Source organism: Hyla sarda, chromosome 8 (assembly GCF_029499605.1).
Source record: "Hyla sarda isolate aHylSar1 chromosome 8, aHylSar1.hap1, whole genome shotgun sequence".
NCBI classification, from domain to species: Eukaryota; Metazoa; Chordata; class Amphibia; order Anura; family Hylidae; genus Hyla; species Hyla sarda.
In genome coordinates, this window is record NC_079196.1 from 174,324,103 (window position 1) to 174,342,884 (window position 18,782).

The 18,782-nt window shown below is 47.9% G+C and overlaps 1 protein-coding gene across 8 annotated transcripts in view; it reads left to right on the forward strand.

Annotated features, from left to right (window-relative positions):
* The window catches only part of VWA3A (von Willebrand factor A domain containing 3A), a 247,492-nt gene that overhangs the window by 122,150 nt on the left and 106,560 nt on the right, over window positions 1–18,782 (forward strand). For all 8 annotated transcript variants that reach the window (XM_056534783.1, XM_056534789.1, XM_056534787.1 and 5 more), the window contains 5 exons: window positions 17–115; window positions 8,732–8,838; window positions 9,086–9,211; window positions 17,241–17,340; window positions 17,458–17,523. In XM_056534783.1, coding sequence (XP_056390758.1) covers window positions 17–115; window positions 8,732–8,838; window positions 9,086–9,211; window positions 17,241–17,340; window positions 17,458–17,523 — 498 coding nt within the window. The remainder of the gene's footprint in view (window positions 1–16; window positions 116–8,731; window positions 8,839–9,085; window positions 9,212–17,240; window positions 17,341–17,457; window positions 17,524–18,782) is intronic.

Below are 18,782 nucleotides of genomic sequence, written 5' to 3' on the forward strand. Positions count from 1 at the left end.
AAAATTTATTTTATAGATGTTTGGCCTTGTTCAAGGGAAAAATATAGGTCTGCTGATCGATTCATCTCACCTAAACTGTGGCCCGAGGAGAATGGATTTCTTAAGAGGACTCTTGGTAATAAATTAGATTGAAATGCCTTGTATTGGTATATGTAAATTAGATTATTGAAATAGATTTTGATATGATCATGGATATGTATACAACACTGTAAATGATATAGACAATATAAAAATAGTTGGTAATATTAACCTCTTCAGGACACAGGGCGTATGGATACGCCCTGCATTCCGTGTCCTTAACCCCTTAAGGACCATGGGTTTTTTCATTTTTGCACTTTCATTTTTTCCTCCTCACCTTTTAAAAATCATAACCCTTTCAATTTTGCACCTAAAAATCCATATGAGGGCTTATTTTTTGCGCCAGCAATTCTACTTTGCAGTGAGATCAGTCATTTTACCCAAAAATCTACAGCAAAGCAGAAAAAAAATCATTGTGCGACAAAATTTAAGAAAAAAGGCCATTTTGTAACTTTTGGGTGCTTCCGTTTCTACGCAGTACATTTTTCGGTAAAATTGACACCTTCTCATCAAATTTTGGGATTTTTCACCAAGAAAGGATGCAAGTTACCACAAAAATTTACTACTATGTTAAAGTAGAATATGTCACGAAAAAACAGTCTCGGAATCAGAATGATAACTAAAAGCATTCCAGAGTTATTAATGTTTAAAGTGACAGTGGTCAGATGTGCAAAAAAAGCTCTGGTCCTTAAGGCCAAAATGGGCTTGGTCCTTAAGGGGTTAAAGGGGTATTGTTACTGTGATCTTGCAAAAATAAAAAAAATAAACTCCTATTTCCTGTCCCCTACTGCTGCTCTCTTTCCTCGTCTTCCAGTCTTCTGTCGCTCATCTCTTCAGCCTACTTCCGAGACGAGCGCTCAGAGCAGAACCTGCCATCTCAGTTATTTGCTCCTGTCTCTGCTGTAGATTTGGTAAGTGGGCAGGTCCTGCTTTGAGTGCTTGTCTCAGGAGCAGGCTGAAGAGACGAGTGACAGGGGAATGAAAGAAGAAGAACCAGAGTTGTTCAGGGGATCAGGGATAGGTGTTTTTTTTTTTTTTTTATTATTATTGCAAGGTCCTAGCAACATATTATTTTTGAAGAGCCAGAAAAAATCCCTTTAACCCCTTAAGGACGCAGGGTTTTTCAGTTTTTGCACTTTCGTTTTTTCCTCCTTACCTTTTAAAAATCATAACCCTTTCAATTTTCCACCTAAAAATCCATATTATGGCTTATTTTTTTTGCGTCACCAATTCTACTTTGCAGTGACATTAGTCATTATACCCAAAAATTCACGGCGAAACGGGAAAAAAAAATCATTGTGCGACAAAATCAAAGAAAAAATGCCATTTCTCTATCGGCTCCATTGGGGGACACAGACCGTGGGTGTATGCTGCTGTCTCTAGGAGGTATAACACTATGGCAACAAGAGAAGTCGGCTCCTCCCAGCAGGATATACCCGCCTCCAGGCCCTGAGGTAATCAATTTAAGCTTAGTGTCTGAAGGAGGTGGACATGGTCTGGATTCCTCCAGACCAGGTCTTATGTTTTATTATTTTCCTAGTTAGGGAATGTGTTAGTTTTTTATTCCTTTTTCTTTCATGTTTTCAGGTGGGGACTCAGGAACTGCGGCTCACTGTTTCCCCATTGCGAGTAAGGGGGCACAGACATTGCGTATATGCGCTGTTCACCCCCTCTCGCCAACGGTCAGCGCCTGGGGTTGTACCTCATGGGTCCGGGTCACCCTATCTCCTTGCTCGCCTCGCTCGCACATGGTAACCCGGCATGATGCAGGTGATAAAGCTGGCTGAAGACTTCATAGGAAGACTTCATGAAGTAAGTTCTTCTGACTGAGGTGAGTATATTTCCCTTTCTCCTTAGGTGCAGATTTGCAAAAGCTGGAGACCCTCAGTTTTTGGCCCACTTTTCTCATGGGTCTAATGGGGCTGGCCTGGACAGGGGGCCCTTTATTACTGAGGGGAGCAGTGGCAGTTTGGATGGGGCACAACTCTCTACACTTTATTCATATATACTGTGTGTGTGAGTGTGGAACGTCTGTGTGTGTGTTTTTTACATTGAAGCGGCTGACAGCCGTGGCGTTCTCTATGCGGGCGCTCTGAGCACCGGTTTACTTTCACTTCGGCAGCTGCTGCTGCTGCCGGCGGCGTCTAGTCCGCTCAGTTCCCTGCGAGCGCACATGCATTCGCATGTGCACTCGGGGCAAGGAGCGGGCGCCATTACAGACTTCTAGTTAATGCTTCGGCGGCCCGATGCGCTTTAGCTCCGCCCACCCAGGGCCGCCGAGGCTTCTCTGGGCCCGCTGTGCACGCGATTGGTGGTAGGGGCCAATCAGCGGTGCACCCTGCTCCTAACACGCCCCTCACTTGCTATTGGCTGGCATTTCTCCTCTTTGACAGCCCGCAGACCACCACGGGTTCGAGTCCCGGGGTGGGACAGAGTGTTACAGTTTTGTGGTTTAATTTTTTAAATAGGCCCATTGTGGTCTATGGGGATCTCAAGGCATGTGAAACAGTAAGATAAGCAGACTGTATCAGCAGTGAAATGGAACACAGTCTTGGGTGAGAGAGGCCCAGAACGGCCTCCCTCTAAACAGTTAACTGGAGTGTTAACCACTCCTTTACTCTGTCAATACTGTAACTTTAAACTGTCTGGTTCTGCTGAACCACTTGTTCTGCCTGCTCCACTGCTCCCCCAGACTCCCCTGCTACTCCACCCCGGTTGTTCTTCCCGACCCGGTGGGTTCAGCCGCCCCTCCAGCCTGGGTTCCCTCCCTCTCTCAGTCTATATCCGACTTGGCTCAGGTCTCCCGTTATGTGGTGACTGCCTTGGAGAGGCCCTCCCTACACCAGCCCTCCGGAGGGTCCCGCTCTCCCCCTATTCTGACGCTCTCGCAGCATCATAGGGGTGTGTCATCTGACTCATCCCCCGAGTCTTCTGGCAGGCATGGGCGCTCCCCTCGCAGGCATCGCCCCGTTACTCCGACCTGTAGCAAGCGTCGCTCCTCTAGAGAATGCTCCCAGGGTCGCCGCTCTGGCTCTCCAGACCCGCGTACCAGGTCAGTCTCCCTCTCTCTTCCAGGGCCGCCTCACACGTTCCCATTCACCTGGAGAACTTGTGGAAGATGTTTCTGATTTGGCCTCCGACTCAGAGGACCGCACGGATGTGCCTAATGTGGTGTACTCCTTGGTTACGGCCATAAGAGACACCTTCCAGCTAAAGGACCCAGGAACTTCGGACGTCGTCCAGAAGTTTCCTTTCTTCGTGCCCGACTTCTTCCAGGGCTGCCTCACCTCGTTCCCATTCACCTGAAGAACTTGTGGATGAGGTTTCTGATTTGGCCTCCGACTCAGAGGACCGCACTGATGTGCCTGATGTGGTGTACTCAGTGGATGCGGCCATAAGAGACACCTTTCATCTAAAGGACCCAGGTACGTTGGACCTGGCTCCAGAAGTCTCCTTCTCTGTGCCCGACTTGCACTCAAGACTTTCAGCTCTCACGCTGAATTTTACGCCCTGCGGGTATCCGCCTGAAGTCGCCCTGACAAGAAGTTTCAGGAAACGAAGAAGGTTCAAGTGCGGTATTCCTTCGCCAAGGACCTCATTGCTCGGTTGACCTCCTCTCCAACTGTGGATCCTCCAGTCTCCCGCCTCTCTAAGGCGCCTACTCGGCCGTTGGCATGAAGTTGGATATTTTGGCAATCTCTGCCCTTGAGGCAGCAGGTTTTTCCTGCTTTTGCTTCTGCCTGGGTGTCAACGGCCCTTTTTAGTATGGTCTTCCAACTCCGTCAGGGTAGTCTTCAAGATCCCTCCGGAGGAATTATTTTATCTAGCTCTCCGATGCTCTGCAGCCGGAGATTTTTCTGTGTTCCACTTCCATGTGCAGCAACTGTGCTGCCTTTACCACAAGCTACCTGGTAGCCACTGTCCCATCATGTGGCTTTAAGCCTGGAATGCGGACACCACCTTCAGGAAGTGAGGCGACGGGTGGAAAAAGAGTTCTTTATTACCTCTGGTAAGACTCACAAAACCGCTTCCCGTCGTAAGTTCTACTTCCGGTTCTGCGGACCTTTGGTACCAACAAAGGGTACCAACAAAGGGTCCAGCCAGGTGCCTTCATGGGAAGAGGGCTCCTCTTTCCGATCCCATTCCTCCCAGAGTTTGGCTATCCGTTCCGGCCGTTTGGCGGCCCCATCAGGCCCCGTAGGCCTTCCTCGGCCTGAAGGGTCGCCCCCACCCGCCGACCTCTCTCGGGTGGTTGGTCGCCTCTTACCCTCCGGGATGCCTGGACATGCAACTTCAGGGGAACGTTTTCGAGGTTTATTCCAACCTCTCTGTGGTCTCCAAGAAAGGCGTTTCTGTTCGCCCAGTCTTGGTTCTCGAGTATCTCAGCCAGCATCTTGCGTTCCCATCCCGAATGGAGTCTCTCCGTTTGGTGCTGGCGTCCATGGTTTAAGGGAAGTTTTGTTCCTCGGTGGACATCAAGGATGCCTGCCTCCACTTCTCATTGTTTCCCGGTCATCAGCGGTTCCTCCGCTCTGCAGTTCCGGACGGTCATTTTCTATTGTGGCTATCCATTTCGGTCTGGCCACTTCTCCGCGGACCTTTACCAAAGTCCTGGTGCCTGTGATAGCCTTTTTTACGGACAACAGTTGTTTCTGTGATTCCTTATTTGGACTACCTCCTGATCTGAGCTCCAGCCAGGATCCACATCCTGGAGAGTCTTAGTCTCAACCTCCAGACCTTGTCTCACTTCGGTTGGATGGTCATTTGGGACAAGCCCAACCGCTCTCCTGGGGCTCCAGTTCGATGTGGCCTCTGCCCGCTTTCGACTCCGCCGACTCTTTTAAAGAGTCTGATGCCTTCGGCTCCCTGCTCCAGCTTCCATTCGCTTTTGCATGGATGTCCTGGGTCGATTGGCGGCGGCCGTGGAGGCCGTGCCATTTGCCCAGTTTTCATCACCGACCTCTTCAACTGGTGATTTTCTTCCGGTGTGACAGGTCTCCGTTGTCTCTCGGCCGCAAGATCGTCCTCTCTCATCAGTCTTGTTGGTCCCTTCTACGGTGGCTTCGTTTTCTCCCTCATTTTTTTCGAGAGTGTTCCTTCCTGTCCATCCCTGCCAGTCTGTTAGACTGGGGAGGTGTTTTCAGGGACCGCCCGGTCTGGGGTCTTGGCCCTCCGTGAAACTTTTTCCCCAGGTTTCCGGCCATCTCAGTTATCTTCAGTCTGGCCGTCCCTGGGATGTGACCTTCTCGACCGGTCCTCAGTCATCCAAGGCACTGGTCCCTACATCCAGGGGTGTTTGCTGTGATCTGCAACCCCTGGGGCGCTCCAGACGTGGACCTCTGCTGGTCCCACCTCAACCGAAGCGTTCCTCTCTCTTGGTCGAGCCTTGCCCTACCTTGTCTATTTGTTGGTGGGGCTTTGCCCTACCTTTTTTGTTTCCTCCCTTTCTTCTCTTTTCGGGGGGACTCTCAGTGGGACGTTTCCGACATTCTAGTGGCCCAGCCTGGGGCCGCGGGTGTGGTACGTCGTCATGGTCAGGCTCCTGAATGACTTAACGTTGCGCCTTCCCTATCGTCCAGACCTCCTATCTCAGGTCTCCTGTGCCACCCCTATTACCCTCCCCGCTTTGATGGCGTGGCGGTCGAGACCGCGGTTTTGAGAGCCGCGGTTTCTCTTCCCAAGTAATTCGCACCATGCTCAAGGCTCATAAGTCCTCCTCGGCAAAAATTTACCGCCGTACCTGGCGGTCTTATTTTATTTGGTGTGAAGCTCAGGTCTTGTGTCCTGTTACCTTTTTCGACTTCCCGTCTTCTCTCTTTCTTGCAGTCGGGATTGGAACTGGGGTTGTCTCTCAGTTCCCTTAAGGGTCAGGTTTCGGCCCTTTCTTTCTTTTCCAGCGTCCTCTGGCTTCTAATTCTCATGTCCGGACCTTCCTTCAAGGAGTGGCGCATGCTGCCCCTCCTTATTGGTCACCTTCTCCCCCTTTGGACTTGAATCTGGTTCTGGGGGTACTCCAAGGTGAACCTTTTGAACCCTTTGGGGAAGGGTCCCTGCGCCTCTTTTCTTGGAAAGTGGCGTTTTCTTGTTGTTATCTCCTCCATTCGGAGAGTGTCTGAATTGGCAGCTCTCTCCTGCCGTTCTCCGTTTCTGGTGCTTCACCAGGACAAGGTTGTCTTCCGGCTAGATCCTTCCTTTTTGCCTAAGGTTGTTTCGGCCTTTCATCTCAATGAGGACATTGTTCTTTCGTCCTTTTATCCCGCTCCTTCTCATTCTAGGGAGCATTTACTCGGTATTACCTCTCTATCTCTTGTTCATTTCGTCAGTGCGATTCCTTTTTCGTCCTTATGGAAGGTCGTCGTAAGGGACAACCTGCTTCCAAGGCTACCACTTCTCGGTGGATCCGGTCTGCCATTTCGGAAGCCTATCGATGTAGGGGGAAGATTCCTCCCTTCATGGTTGTGGTTCATTCTACCCGTTTCTGTTGGGGCATCCTGGGCTCTCCAGAACAAGCCTCGGCCTCGCAGATTTGCAAGGCGGCTACTTGGTCGTCTTTGCACACTTTCTCGAGGTTCTACCCGGTTCATACCTTCGCTTCGGCTGATGCTAGTCTGGGCCGTAGACTGCTGCAGGCGGCAGTGGAACAGCCGTCTGCCTGTCTTATTATCTGCCCACCCAAGGGACGGCTTTGGTACGTCCCATGGTCTGTGTCCCCCAATGGAGCCGATAGAGAAAAGGAGATTTTTTAACACTTACCGTAAAATCTCTTTCTCGAAGGATCCATTGGGGGGGGACCGCTCCCGCCCTTTTGGGTTTCTCTTTGGTTCTCTGTCCGAGGGTGTGTTCAGTTATATATTTTCATCTGGTTCTCGGACAGTTCGTGTTTTTTCCTTGACCTGTCGGTCCTCTCCTATTGCTTTGATACTAAAACTGATTACCTCAGGGCCTGGAGGCGGGTATATCCTGCTGGGAGGAGCAGACTTCTCTTGTTGCCATAGTGTCATACCTCCTAGAGACAGCAGCATACACCCACGGTCTGTGTCCCCCAATGGATCCTTCGAGAAAGAGATTTTACGGTAAGTGTTAAAAAAATCTCCTTTTTGGGGGCTTCCGTTTCTACGCAGTGATTCTTTCTGTAAAAATGACACCTTATCATTATTCTGTAGGTCCATACGGTTAAAATGGTACTCTACTTATATAGGTTGGATATTGTCGTACTTCGGAAAAAAATCATAACTACATGCAGGAAAATGTATACGTTTAAAAATGTCCTATTTTGACCCCTATAACTTTTTTATTTTTCCACGTACAGGGCGGTATGAGGACTCATTTTTTGTGCCGTGATTGGAAGTTTTTATCAGTACCATTTTTGTTTTGATCAGACTTTTTGATCACTTTTTATTTATTTTTTAATGGTATAAAAAGTGACCAAAAATACGCTTTTTTGGAATTTGGAATTTTTTTTACGTGTATGCCATTGACCGTGCGGTTTAATTAACAATATATTTTTATAGTTCGGACATTTACGCACACGGCGATACCACATATGTTTATTTTTATTTACACTGTTTTATTTTTTTTATGGGAAAAGGGGGTGATTCAAACTTTTATTAGGGAAGGGGTTAAATGACCTTTATTAACACTTTTTTTAACTTTTTTTTTTGCAGTGTTATAGCTCCCATAGGGACCTATAACACTGCGCACACTGATCTCTCATGCTGATCACTGCCATATATTAACACACCTGTGATCAGTGTTATCGGCGCTTGACTGCTCCTGCCTGGATCTCAGGCACAGAGCAGTCATTCGTCGATCGGACACCGAGGAGGCAGGTAAGGGCCCTCCCGGTGTCCTGTAAGCTGTTCGGGACGCCGCGATTTCACCACGGCGGTCCCGAACAGCCCGACTGAGCAGCTGGGTTACTTTCACTTTCATTTCAGACGCGGCGGTCAGCTTTGATCGCCACATCTGAAGGGTTAATACAGGGCATCACCGCGATCGGTGATGTCCTGTATTAGCCGCGGGTCCCGGCCGTTGATAGCCACTGGGACCGACCCGATATGATGCAGGGACACCGCGTGACCCCGCGGCATATCGTGGGAGCCGGCGGAGGATGTACGTGTACGTCGCTCGTCGTGAAGGGGTTAAAAGAGTATTCCAGGAAAAAAACTTTTTTTTAATATCAACAGGCTCCAGAAAGTTAAACAGATTTGTAAAATACTTCCATTAAAAAATCTTAATCCTTCCAATAATTATCAGCTGCTGAAGTTGAGTTGTTGTTTTCTCTCTGGCAACAGTGCTCTCTGCTGACATTTCTGCTTGTCTCAGGAACTGCACAGAGTAAAAGAGGTTTGCTATGGGGATTTGCTTCTACTCTGGACAGTTCCCAAGACAGGTGTCATCAGAGAGCACTTAGACAGAAAAGAACAACTCAACTTCAGCAGCTCATAAGTACTGAAAGGATTAAGATTTTTTAATAGAAGTGATTTACAAATCTGTTTACCTTTCTGGAGCCAGTTGATTTATAAAAAAAAACTGTTTTTTATAATATATGTGGATTGTTCGTAAAATTTTAAACCATTATTTCTGCACATAATAATGAATTTGTTCCCGTTTGCCTGTTACATTGGTGGGTAATACATTGGATGTCATTTAGTGCCTTGTAGATGAGCAGCTGTGCTACAAAAAGAAGATTTTTCTGATGTCATTTGGAACTGAGGTCTCATGTCCTTGGGAGTATCCACAAAATGTTAATGTTCGTGTGTAAGTATACTATAATATATCAGATTTTCAGTTCCACTCAAGATCTTCGTAATTTATATTGCTCTTCTTTTTGCATGTCTGATATGAAATATTTATGGGGGGGAGGGATAAAATTAAACATAATACAGCCTCATGTCTCTGCTTAGTAGGTTCTCTATCCAGCACTCTGTATGGTTTTTCTTAATGTTTCCTTTTAAAATAATTTCTTAGTTATATCACAATAGATTGTTCCCTCCTCTCTATATAGATTACATGAAGCGAGACAGTGGATTCAAGAGATGCAGCCTCGAGGTGGTTGTAACTTACTACTATCATTACGGAAAGCTCTACAGATCCAGGACCTTGATACTCTTGTGGTTATTGTTAGCAACAGGTAAGGTTTAAGAATGTACTCTGTAATATATTTAGACACAGCAGAGACGTTAGCAACATCCCTTATAAAATAATTTTTATCATTTTCATTTTATAAATAATTTTAATAGATTTCTTTACTGTTTTTCATGTGTTTACTCTGTACAAACAGCAGCTGGTTATTCCAAGAACCACTTGCTCTGTGTTATTTTCTTTATTAACCCCTTAAGGACCAGGCCATTTTACACCTTAAGGACCAGAGCATTTTTTGCAAATCTGACCACTGTCACTTTAAACATTAATAACTCTGGAATGCTTTTAGTTATCATTCTGATTTCGAGAATGTTTTTTCTACTTTAACTTAGTGGTAAAATTTTATGGTAACTTGCATCCTTTCTTGGTGAAAAATCCCCAAATTTGATGAAAAAATGAAAATTTAGCATTTTTCTAACTTTGAAGCTCTCTGCTTGTAAGGAAAATGGATATTCAAAATATATATTTTTGGGGTTCACATATACAATATGTCTACTTTATGTATGCATCATAAAATTTATGAGTTTTTACTTTTGGAAGACACCAGAGGGCTTCAAAGTTCAGCAGCAATTTTGCAATTTTTCACAAAATTTTTGGATTTGAAGGGTCTTCATATTAGAAATACCCCATAAAAGACCCCATTATAAAAACTACACCCCCCAAAGTATTCAAAATGACATTCAGTAAGTGTATTAACCCTTTAGGTGTTTCACAGGAATAGCAGCAAAGTGAAGGAGAAATTCAAAATTTTCATTTTTTTACACTCGCATGTTCTTGTAGACCCAATTTTTGAATTTTTGCAAGGGGTAAAAAGGAAATTTTTTTTACTTGTATTTGAAACCCAATTTCTCTCGAGTAAGGACATACCTCATATGTCTATGTAAAGTGTTCGGCGGGCGCAGTAGAGGGCTCAGAAGGGAAGGAGCGACGAATGGTTTTTTGGGGGCATGTCACCTTTAGGAAGCCCCTATGGTGCCAGGACAGCAAAAAAAAAACACATGGCATAACATTTTGGAAACTAAACTAGACCCCTCGGGGAACGTAACAAGTGGTAAAGTGAACCTTAATACCCCAAAAATTTTACATTTTTAAAAAGGGTAATAGCAGAAAATACCCCCCAAAATTTGAAGCCCAATTTCTCCCGATACAGAAAACACCCCATATGGGGGTGAAAATTGCTCTGCTGGCACACTACAGGTTTCAGAAGAGAAGGATTCACATTTGGCTTTTTGAAAGCAAGTTTTGCTCTGGGGGCATGCCGCATTTAGGAAGCCCCTATGGTGTCAGAACAGCAAAAAAAAAAAAAAAACACATTGCATACCATTTTGGAAACTAGACCCCTCGGGGAACGTAACAAGGGGTAATGTGAACCTTAATAACCTACAGGTGTTTCACGACTTTTGCATATGTAAAAAAAATTTTTTTTTTTACCTAAAATGCTTGGTTTCCCAACATTTTTACGTTTTTAAAAAGGGTAATAGCGTAAAATACCCCCCCAAAATATAAAGTCCAATTTCTCCCGATTCAGAAAACACCCCATATGGGGGTGAAAAGTGCTCTGCTGGCACACTACAGGTCTCAGAAGAGAAGGAGTCACATTTGGCTTTTTGAAAGTAAATTTTGCTCTGGGAGCATGCCGCATTTAGGAAGCCCCTATGGTGCCAGAACAGCAAAAAAAAAAAAAAACACATGGCATACCATTTTGGAAACTAGACCCCTCGGGGAACGTAACAAGGGGTAATGTGAACCTTTATACCCCACAGGTGTTTCGCGACTTTTGTATATGTAAAAAAAATTATTATTTTTTTACCTAAAATGCTTGTTTTCCCAAAAATTTACATTTTTAAAAAGGGTAATACAAAATTTGTAACACAATTTCTCCCGAGTACGGCGATACCCCATATGTGACCCTCAACTGTTGCCTTGAAATACGACAGGGCTCCAAAGTGAGAGCGCCATGCGCATTTGAGGCCTAATTTAGGGACTTGCATAGGGGTGGACATAGGGGTATTCTACGCCAGTGATTCCCAAACAGGGTGCCTCCAGCTGTTGTAAAACTCCCAGCATGCCTAGACAGTCAGTGGCTATCTGGCAATACTGGGAGTAGTTGTTTTGCAACAGCTGGAGGCTCCGTTTTGGAAACAGTGGCGTACCAGACGTTTTTCATTTTTATTGGGGAGGGGAGGGGGGCTGTGTAGGGGTATGTGTATATGTAGTGATTTTACTTTTTATTTTATTGTGTGTTAGTGTAGTGTAGTGTTTTTAGGGTACAGTCGCACGGGCGGGGGTTCACAGTAGTTTCTTGCTGGCAGTTTGAGCTGCGGCAGAAAATTTGCCGCAGCTCAAACTTGCAGCCGGATACTTACTGTAAACCTCCGTCCATGTGAGTGTACCCTGTACGTTCACATTGGGGGGGAGAAACATCCAGCTGTTGCAAAACTACAACTCCCAGCATGTACGGTCTATCAGTGCATGCTGGGAGTTGTAGTTTTGCAACAGCTGGAGGCACACTGGTTGTGAAACACCGAGTTTGGTAACAAACTCAGTGTTTTGCAACCAGCGTGCCTTCAGCTGTTGCAAAAGCTACAACCCCCAGCATGTACGGACAGCGGAAGGGCATGCTGGGTCTTGTAGTTATGCAACAGCTGGAGGCATACTACTTTGGCTGGGGATGCTGGGGATTGTAGTTATGCAACAGCTGGAGACACACTGGTTTGCTACTTAACTCAGTGTGCCTTCAGCTGTTGCAAAACTACAACTCTCAGCAGTCACCGACAGCCAACGGGCATGCTGGGAGTTGTAGTTATGCAACCAGCAGATGTACCACTACAACTCTAAGCATGCACTTTAGCTGATTGTGCAAGCTGGGAGTTGTAGTTGTACAACAGCTGAAGGTACACTTTTCCATAGAAAAAATGTGCCTCCAGCTGTTGCAAAACTATAAGTCCCAGCATGCCCATAAGGGAATGCTGGGAGTTGTGGTGGTCTGCCTCCTGCTGTTGCATAACTACAGCTCCCAGCATGCCCTTTTTGCATGCTGGGAGCTGTTGCTAAGCAACAGCAGGAGGCTGTCACTCACCTCCTACTGCTGCTGCTCCACGCCGCCGCGCAGGTCAGTCCCTCGCCGCCGCCGTCGCTCCTGGGGCCCCGATCCCAACAGGGACGCCGGGGATTGGGGTCCCCAGCACCCGGGGTCTTCTTCCCGCACCCAGTCACGTCCTCCGGAAGAGGGGCTGAGCAGGTTGCAGGAGTGACACCCGCAGCAGGCGCCCTGATTGGTCGGCCGGGAAACCGGCCGACGAATCAGGGCGATCGTGAGGTGGCACCAGTGCCACCTCACCCCTGCTGGCTATGATGAGCCAGTAATTCCGGGTCACCGGGTCACTGGAGACCCGATTGACCCGGAATCCGCCCCAGATCGCTGGACTGAATTGTCCAGCGATCTGTGGCCATCGCCGACATGGGGGGTCATCATGACACCCCTGGGAGATATGCTCCGATGCCTGCTGAACGATTTCAGCAGGCATCGGGCACCGGCTCCGCTCCAGATGGCTGCGGGGGGCCGGTAAAGCGCATGACGTTCTCATACGCCATGTGTCCTTAAGGACTCGAAAATGGAGACGTATGTGTTACGCCTAGCGCTCCGGGTCCCCGCTCCTCCCCGGAGCGCTCACGGCGTCTCTCTCCCTGCAGCGCCCCGGTCAGTCCCGCTGACCGGGAGCGCTGCACTGACATGGCCGTCGGGGATGCAATTCGCACAGCGGGACGCGCCCGCTCGTGAATCGCGTCCCAGGTCACTTACCCGTCCCGGGCCCCTCCTGTCATGTGCTGGCGCGCGCGGCTCCGCTCTCTAGGGCGCGCGCGCGCCAGCTCTCTGAGACTTAAAGGGCCAGTGCACCAATGATTGGTGCCTGGCCCAATTAGCTTAATTGGCTTCCACCTGCTCCCTGGCTATATCTGATCACCTCCCTGCACTCCCTTGCCGGATCTTGTTGCCTTGTGCCAGTGAAAGCGTTTAGTGTTGTCCAAGCCTGTGTTACCTGAACCCTTGCTATCCATCTTGACTACGAACCTTGCCGCCTGCCCCCGACCTTCTGCTACGTCTGACCTTGCCTCTGCCCAGTACTTCTGTCCCACGCCTTCTCAGCAGTCAGCGCGGTTGAGCCGTTGCTAGTGGATACGACCTGGTTGCTACTGCCGCAGCAAGACCATCCCGCTTTGCGGCGGGCTCTGGTGAACACCAGTAGCCTCTTAGAACCGGTCCACCAGCACGGTCCACGCCAATCCCTCGCTGACACAGAGGATCCACTACCTGTAAGCCGAATCGTGACAGTAGATCCGGCCATGGATCCCGCTGAGGTGCCGCTGCCAAGTCTCGCTGACCTTCCCTCGGTGGTCGCTCAGCAATCGCAGCAGATTGCCCAACAAGGACAGCAGCTGTCGCAGTTGACCGCCATGTTACAGCAACTTCTGCCTCTGCTACAGCAGCAACCATCTCCTCCGCCAGCTCCTGCACCTCCTCCGCAGCGAGTGGCCGCTCCTAGCCTCCGCTTGTCCCTGCCGGACAAATTTGATGGGGACTCTAGACTCTGCCGTGGATTTCTGTCTCAGTGTTCCCTGCATATGGAGATGTTGTCGGACTTGTTTCCTACAGAACGGTCTAAGGTGGCGTTCGTAGTGAGCCTTCTTTCAGGAAAGGCCTTGTCTTGGGCCACACCGCTCTGGGACCGCAATGATCCTGCCACAGCCACAGTCCAGTCCTTCTTCGCTGAGGTCCGTAGTGTCTTCGAGGAGCCAGCCCGAGCTTCTTCTGCCGAGACTGCCCTGCTGAACCTGGTCCAGGGTAATTCTTCAGTGGGCGAGTACGCCATCCAATTTCGTACTCTTGCTTCCGAATTATCATGGAATAACGAGGCTCTCTGCGCGACCTTTAAAAAAGGCCTATCCAGTCGCATCAAGGATGTGCTGGCTGCACGAGAGATTCCTGCCAACCTGCAAGAACTTATCCATTTGGCCACCCGCATTGACATGCGTTTTTCTGAGAGACATCAAGAGCTCCGCCAGGAAAAAGACTTAGATCTCTGGGCACCTCTCCCACAGTATCCGCTGCAATCTACGCCTGGGCCTCCCGCCGAGGAGGCCATGCAAGTGGATCGGTCTCGCCTGACCCAGGAAGAGAGGAATCGCCGTAGGGAAGAAAATCTTTGTCTGTACTGTGCCAGTACCGAGCATTTCTTGGTGGATTGCCCTATTCGTCCTCCACGTCTGGGAAACGCACGCACGCACCCAGCTCACGTGGGTGTGGCGTCTCTTGGTTCAAAGTCTGCTTCTCCACGTCTCACGGTGCCCGTGCGGATTTCTTCTTCAGCCAACTCCTCCCTCTCAGCCGTGGCCTGCTTGGACTCTGGTGCCTCTGGGAATTTTATTCTGGATTCTTTTGTGAATAAATTCCGCATCCCGGTGACCCGTCTCGTCAAGCCGCTCTACATTTCCGCGGTCAACGGAGTCAGATTGGATTGCACCGTGCGTTACCGCACAGAACCCCTCTTGATGTGCATTGGACCCCACCACGAAAGGATAGAATTTTTCGTCCTCCCCAACTGCACCTCTGAGGTCCTCCTCGGTCTGCCTTGGCTCCAGCTTCATTCTCCCACCCTCGACTGGACCACCGGGGAGATCAAGAACTGGGACTCTGCTTGCCACAAGAGATGCCTCTCCCCCCCTCCCAGTCCCGTCAGGCAAGCCTCAGTGCCTCCTCATGGCCCCCGTCCTTGTGTCACCCTGCCCCGTGCCAAGCTTCACCCTCTGCCCTCCCTCCCCATTCCCACTCCTGCTGTACTGCCTGCCTTTGAGGAAACCCTCCATTCACTCCCGGTGTCCTCGTCCCAGGTAAAGCAGTTGTCGGACAAAAAAAGGGGGAGACCTAAGGGGGGGGGGTACTGTTACGCCTAGCGCTCCGGGTCCCCGCTCCTCCCCGGAGCGCTCACGGCGTCTCTCTCCCTGCAGCGCCCCGGTCAGTCCCGCTGACCGGGAGCGCTGCACTGACATGGCCGTCGGGGATGCAATTCGCACAGCGGGACGCGCCCGCTCGCGAATCGCGTCCCAGGTCACTTACCCGTCCCGGGCCCCTCCTGTCATGTGCTGGCGCGCGTGGCTCCGTTCTCTAGGGCGCGCGCACGCGCGCGCTAGCTCTCTGAGACTTAAAGGGCCAGTGCACCAATGATTGGTGCCTGGCCCAATTAGCTTAATTGGCTTCCACCTGCTCCCTGGCTATATCTGATCACCTCCCCTGCACTCCCTTGCCGGATCTTGTTGCCTTGTGCCAGTGAAAGCGTTTAGTGTTGTCCAAGCCTGTGTTACCTGAACCCTTGCTATCCATCTTGACTACGAACCTTGCCGCCTGCCCCCGACCTTCTGCTACGTCTGACCTTGCCTCTGCCCAGTCCTTCTGTCCCACGCCTTCTCAGCAGTCAGCGAGGTTGAGCCGTTGCTAGTGGATACGACCTGGTTGCTACTGCCGCAGCAAGACCATCCCGCTTTGCGGCGGGCTCTGGTGAACACCAGTAGCCTCTTAGAACCGGTCCACCAGCACGGTCCACGCCAATCCCTCGCTGACACAGAGGATCCACTACCTGTAAGCCGAATCGTGACAGTATGAGAACGTCATGTGTCCTTAAGGGGTTAAAGGGGTACTTCTGTGGAAAAAACTATTGTTTTAAATCTACTGGTGCCAGAAAGTTAAACAGATTTGTAAATTACTTCTGTTTAAAAATATTAATTCTTCCAATACTTATCAGCTGCTGTATGCTCCAGAGGAAGTTCTTTTCTTTTTAAATTTATTTTCTGTCTGACCACAGTGCTCCCTGCTGACACCTCTGTCTGTCTCAGGATCTGTCCAGAGGAGAGGTTTGCTATGGGGATTTGCTCCTACTCTGGACAGTTCCTGACATGGACAGAGGTGTCAGCAGAGAGCACTGTGGTCAGACAGAAAATAAATTTTCCTATGGAGCATACAGCAGTTGAAAAGTACTGAAAGGATTAAGAATTTTAAATAGTAATAGTAATTTACAAATCTGTTTAACTGGCACCAGTTGATTTAAAAAATAAAATAAAATAGTTTTCACTGGAGTACCCCTTTTAAAGGGGTTCTTAGGGCTACATTTATTGATGACCTAATCTTAGGACACGTCATTAGACCGGTGGGGTGCCAAAACCCAGCAACCTCCTGGTCAGCTGTTTGCCAGAGCAGCAGCACCAGAATATGTAGAGAACAGTGCCAGAAATAGATAGCTCCGTCCTCTGTGTGTTAGCCTTGCCGGGTTACTGCACCTCAGCTCCCATTTAATTCAGTGAAAGCTAAGTTGCAGCCACCCTGCACAGCCACTATACAGTGTATTGAGATTTCTGCTTCCAGCTCTGTTTTTTGCTCTGTCAGACAGCTGATCGACGGTGTGCCAGCTGCTGGCACGTTACCGATCGGATATTGGTGACCGATTCTGAGGATATATCAACAATATATTGAGCCCAGAAAATTCTTTCAAACCTTTTTGTAGGTTAAATATACATCAGGGATGATTCCTGTACTGAATAATGGATCTGGGAAATGTGGGCACCGGTTTAAAAAAAGTTTTGCCCAATTGCCATTTTTTTTTTAAAGGAAGTCGTCATTGGGAGTACCTTTTTAAGGGAACATGCTCCCAGTTTTATAGCACAGGCAGCATAAAACATGTGTAGGATGCTGACACACTGATTTACTCTGAAACGATTGAGAGTTACTGATAATTCATAGTTTTAAAGGTCTCGACAGTTGATCTCCACCCCACCAGCACTGAGTGATGCATCTCTCCCTATTCACAGATAGGGACTAGTTACCTGGGTTCTGATGGCATTTTCAAACTATGATTTTTCACCTTTTATGTTTTTTACTTTATATTCAATATTACATTTTTATTAGCATTTTGTGTCTTTGCATTTAGTTATAATTGACATTTACAGATGTATTTGTTATCTGTTTCTAGCCCTGACCAGACATCTGATGTCCTTTCTGACTACCTTCTACAATGCACTCTGGGAAAAAATCTTAAAATCCACATAGTTGCAGTTGATAGCATTGGGCAGGTAATCTAGTTTTTAATAAGTCACATGATATTCACATATTCTACACTGTAAACAAGTATTTGACTAGAAACTCCTTCTGTAAAGACACAAAATATTAACATATTTATCCCACTACAGGCTGATATACAAGCACTAGCTGAAGCAGTAGGCGCACATTTTCATTGCTTTTCTTCATGGAAAGAGGTAATATATATCTCTCATTCTACTTAAAGGGATACTCCACTGGCCAACGTTGTAAAGTAAAAAGTAACAGTGTATTTTTATTTAACACATGAAACTTTTACAAGATATTGCAAGACGCGATTTGAGGGTATGCTCCCTCTTTTTCATTTGCTAAAAGTTATCTAGTATACAGACATCACAGTAAGGATTTAAATAACATACTTTGAGTGCCAAAATTGGAGGGGTCGGAGGTCAAAGTGGGCGGCACCGAATGTCACTGTTGTATAGGTTAAAAGACACTTAACAATATAATAGATAAAAATAAGAAATTAAAACATTTGATTACTCCTAGATATGACCGGAATAAAAGTGTTTTATCATTAATACATTGCTGTTTTGTTATTATCTGTGTGGCTTGTTATGGATGTTTGCCTCTGGAGGCATATGTTTAGTTCCAAAGCAACATTTGTAGAAGGACTTTCCCGCTGAATCATTCATAAAAGTGAAACCAATTGGCTCATTGTATTAGTGTGACGTCAGTTGCTGTGATGTTCTTGATGCCGGTCACGTGGTGTGTGAGCGACCAATTGCTATTGGTTACAAATTCACTTACCAGAAAAAAGCGCTACTGAAGCGCTATGTATAGTGGAGAATACAAACAGAGGATGGCTCGCTTGGAATAATAGTGATGAATTGGAGTGATGGATGGACTGAAATTAAGGAAAGACACATGAGTATATTGGTTCCAAGGATCTTTTTATTACATGGTGTATTCAATATATTCATTAAGTCCCATCGGAATTAAAGTCTTCAGCTCAAAGATCCAATTTCTCTATCGGCTCCATTGGGGGACACAGACCGTGGGTGTATGCTGCTGTCTCTAAGGAGGTGTGACACTATGGTAATAAAAAAAAAGTCAGCTCCTCCCAGCAGGATATACCCGCCTTCAGGCTCTGAGCTAGTCAGTTTAAGCTTAGTGTCTGAAGGAGGTGGACATGGTCTGGATTTTCCAGACCAGGTCTTCTGATTTTTATTTATTTTTCCTAGTATAGGGACGTGTTAGTTTTTTATTCCTTTTCTTTTCCGTTTTCAGGTGGGGGCTTAGGGACTCCGGTTCCCTGTTTCCCCATTGAGGGGGCACAGACATTGCGTATATGCGCTGTTCACCCCCCCTTGCCAACGGTCAGCGTCTGGGTGGTACCTCATGGGTCCGGGTCCCCCTTTTTCTCTGCTCGCCTCGCTCGCGCATAGCAGCCAGGCGTGATGCAGGGACAAAAGCT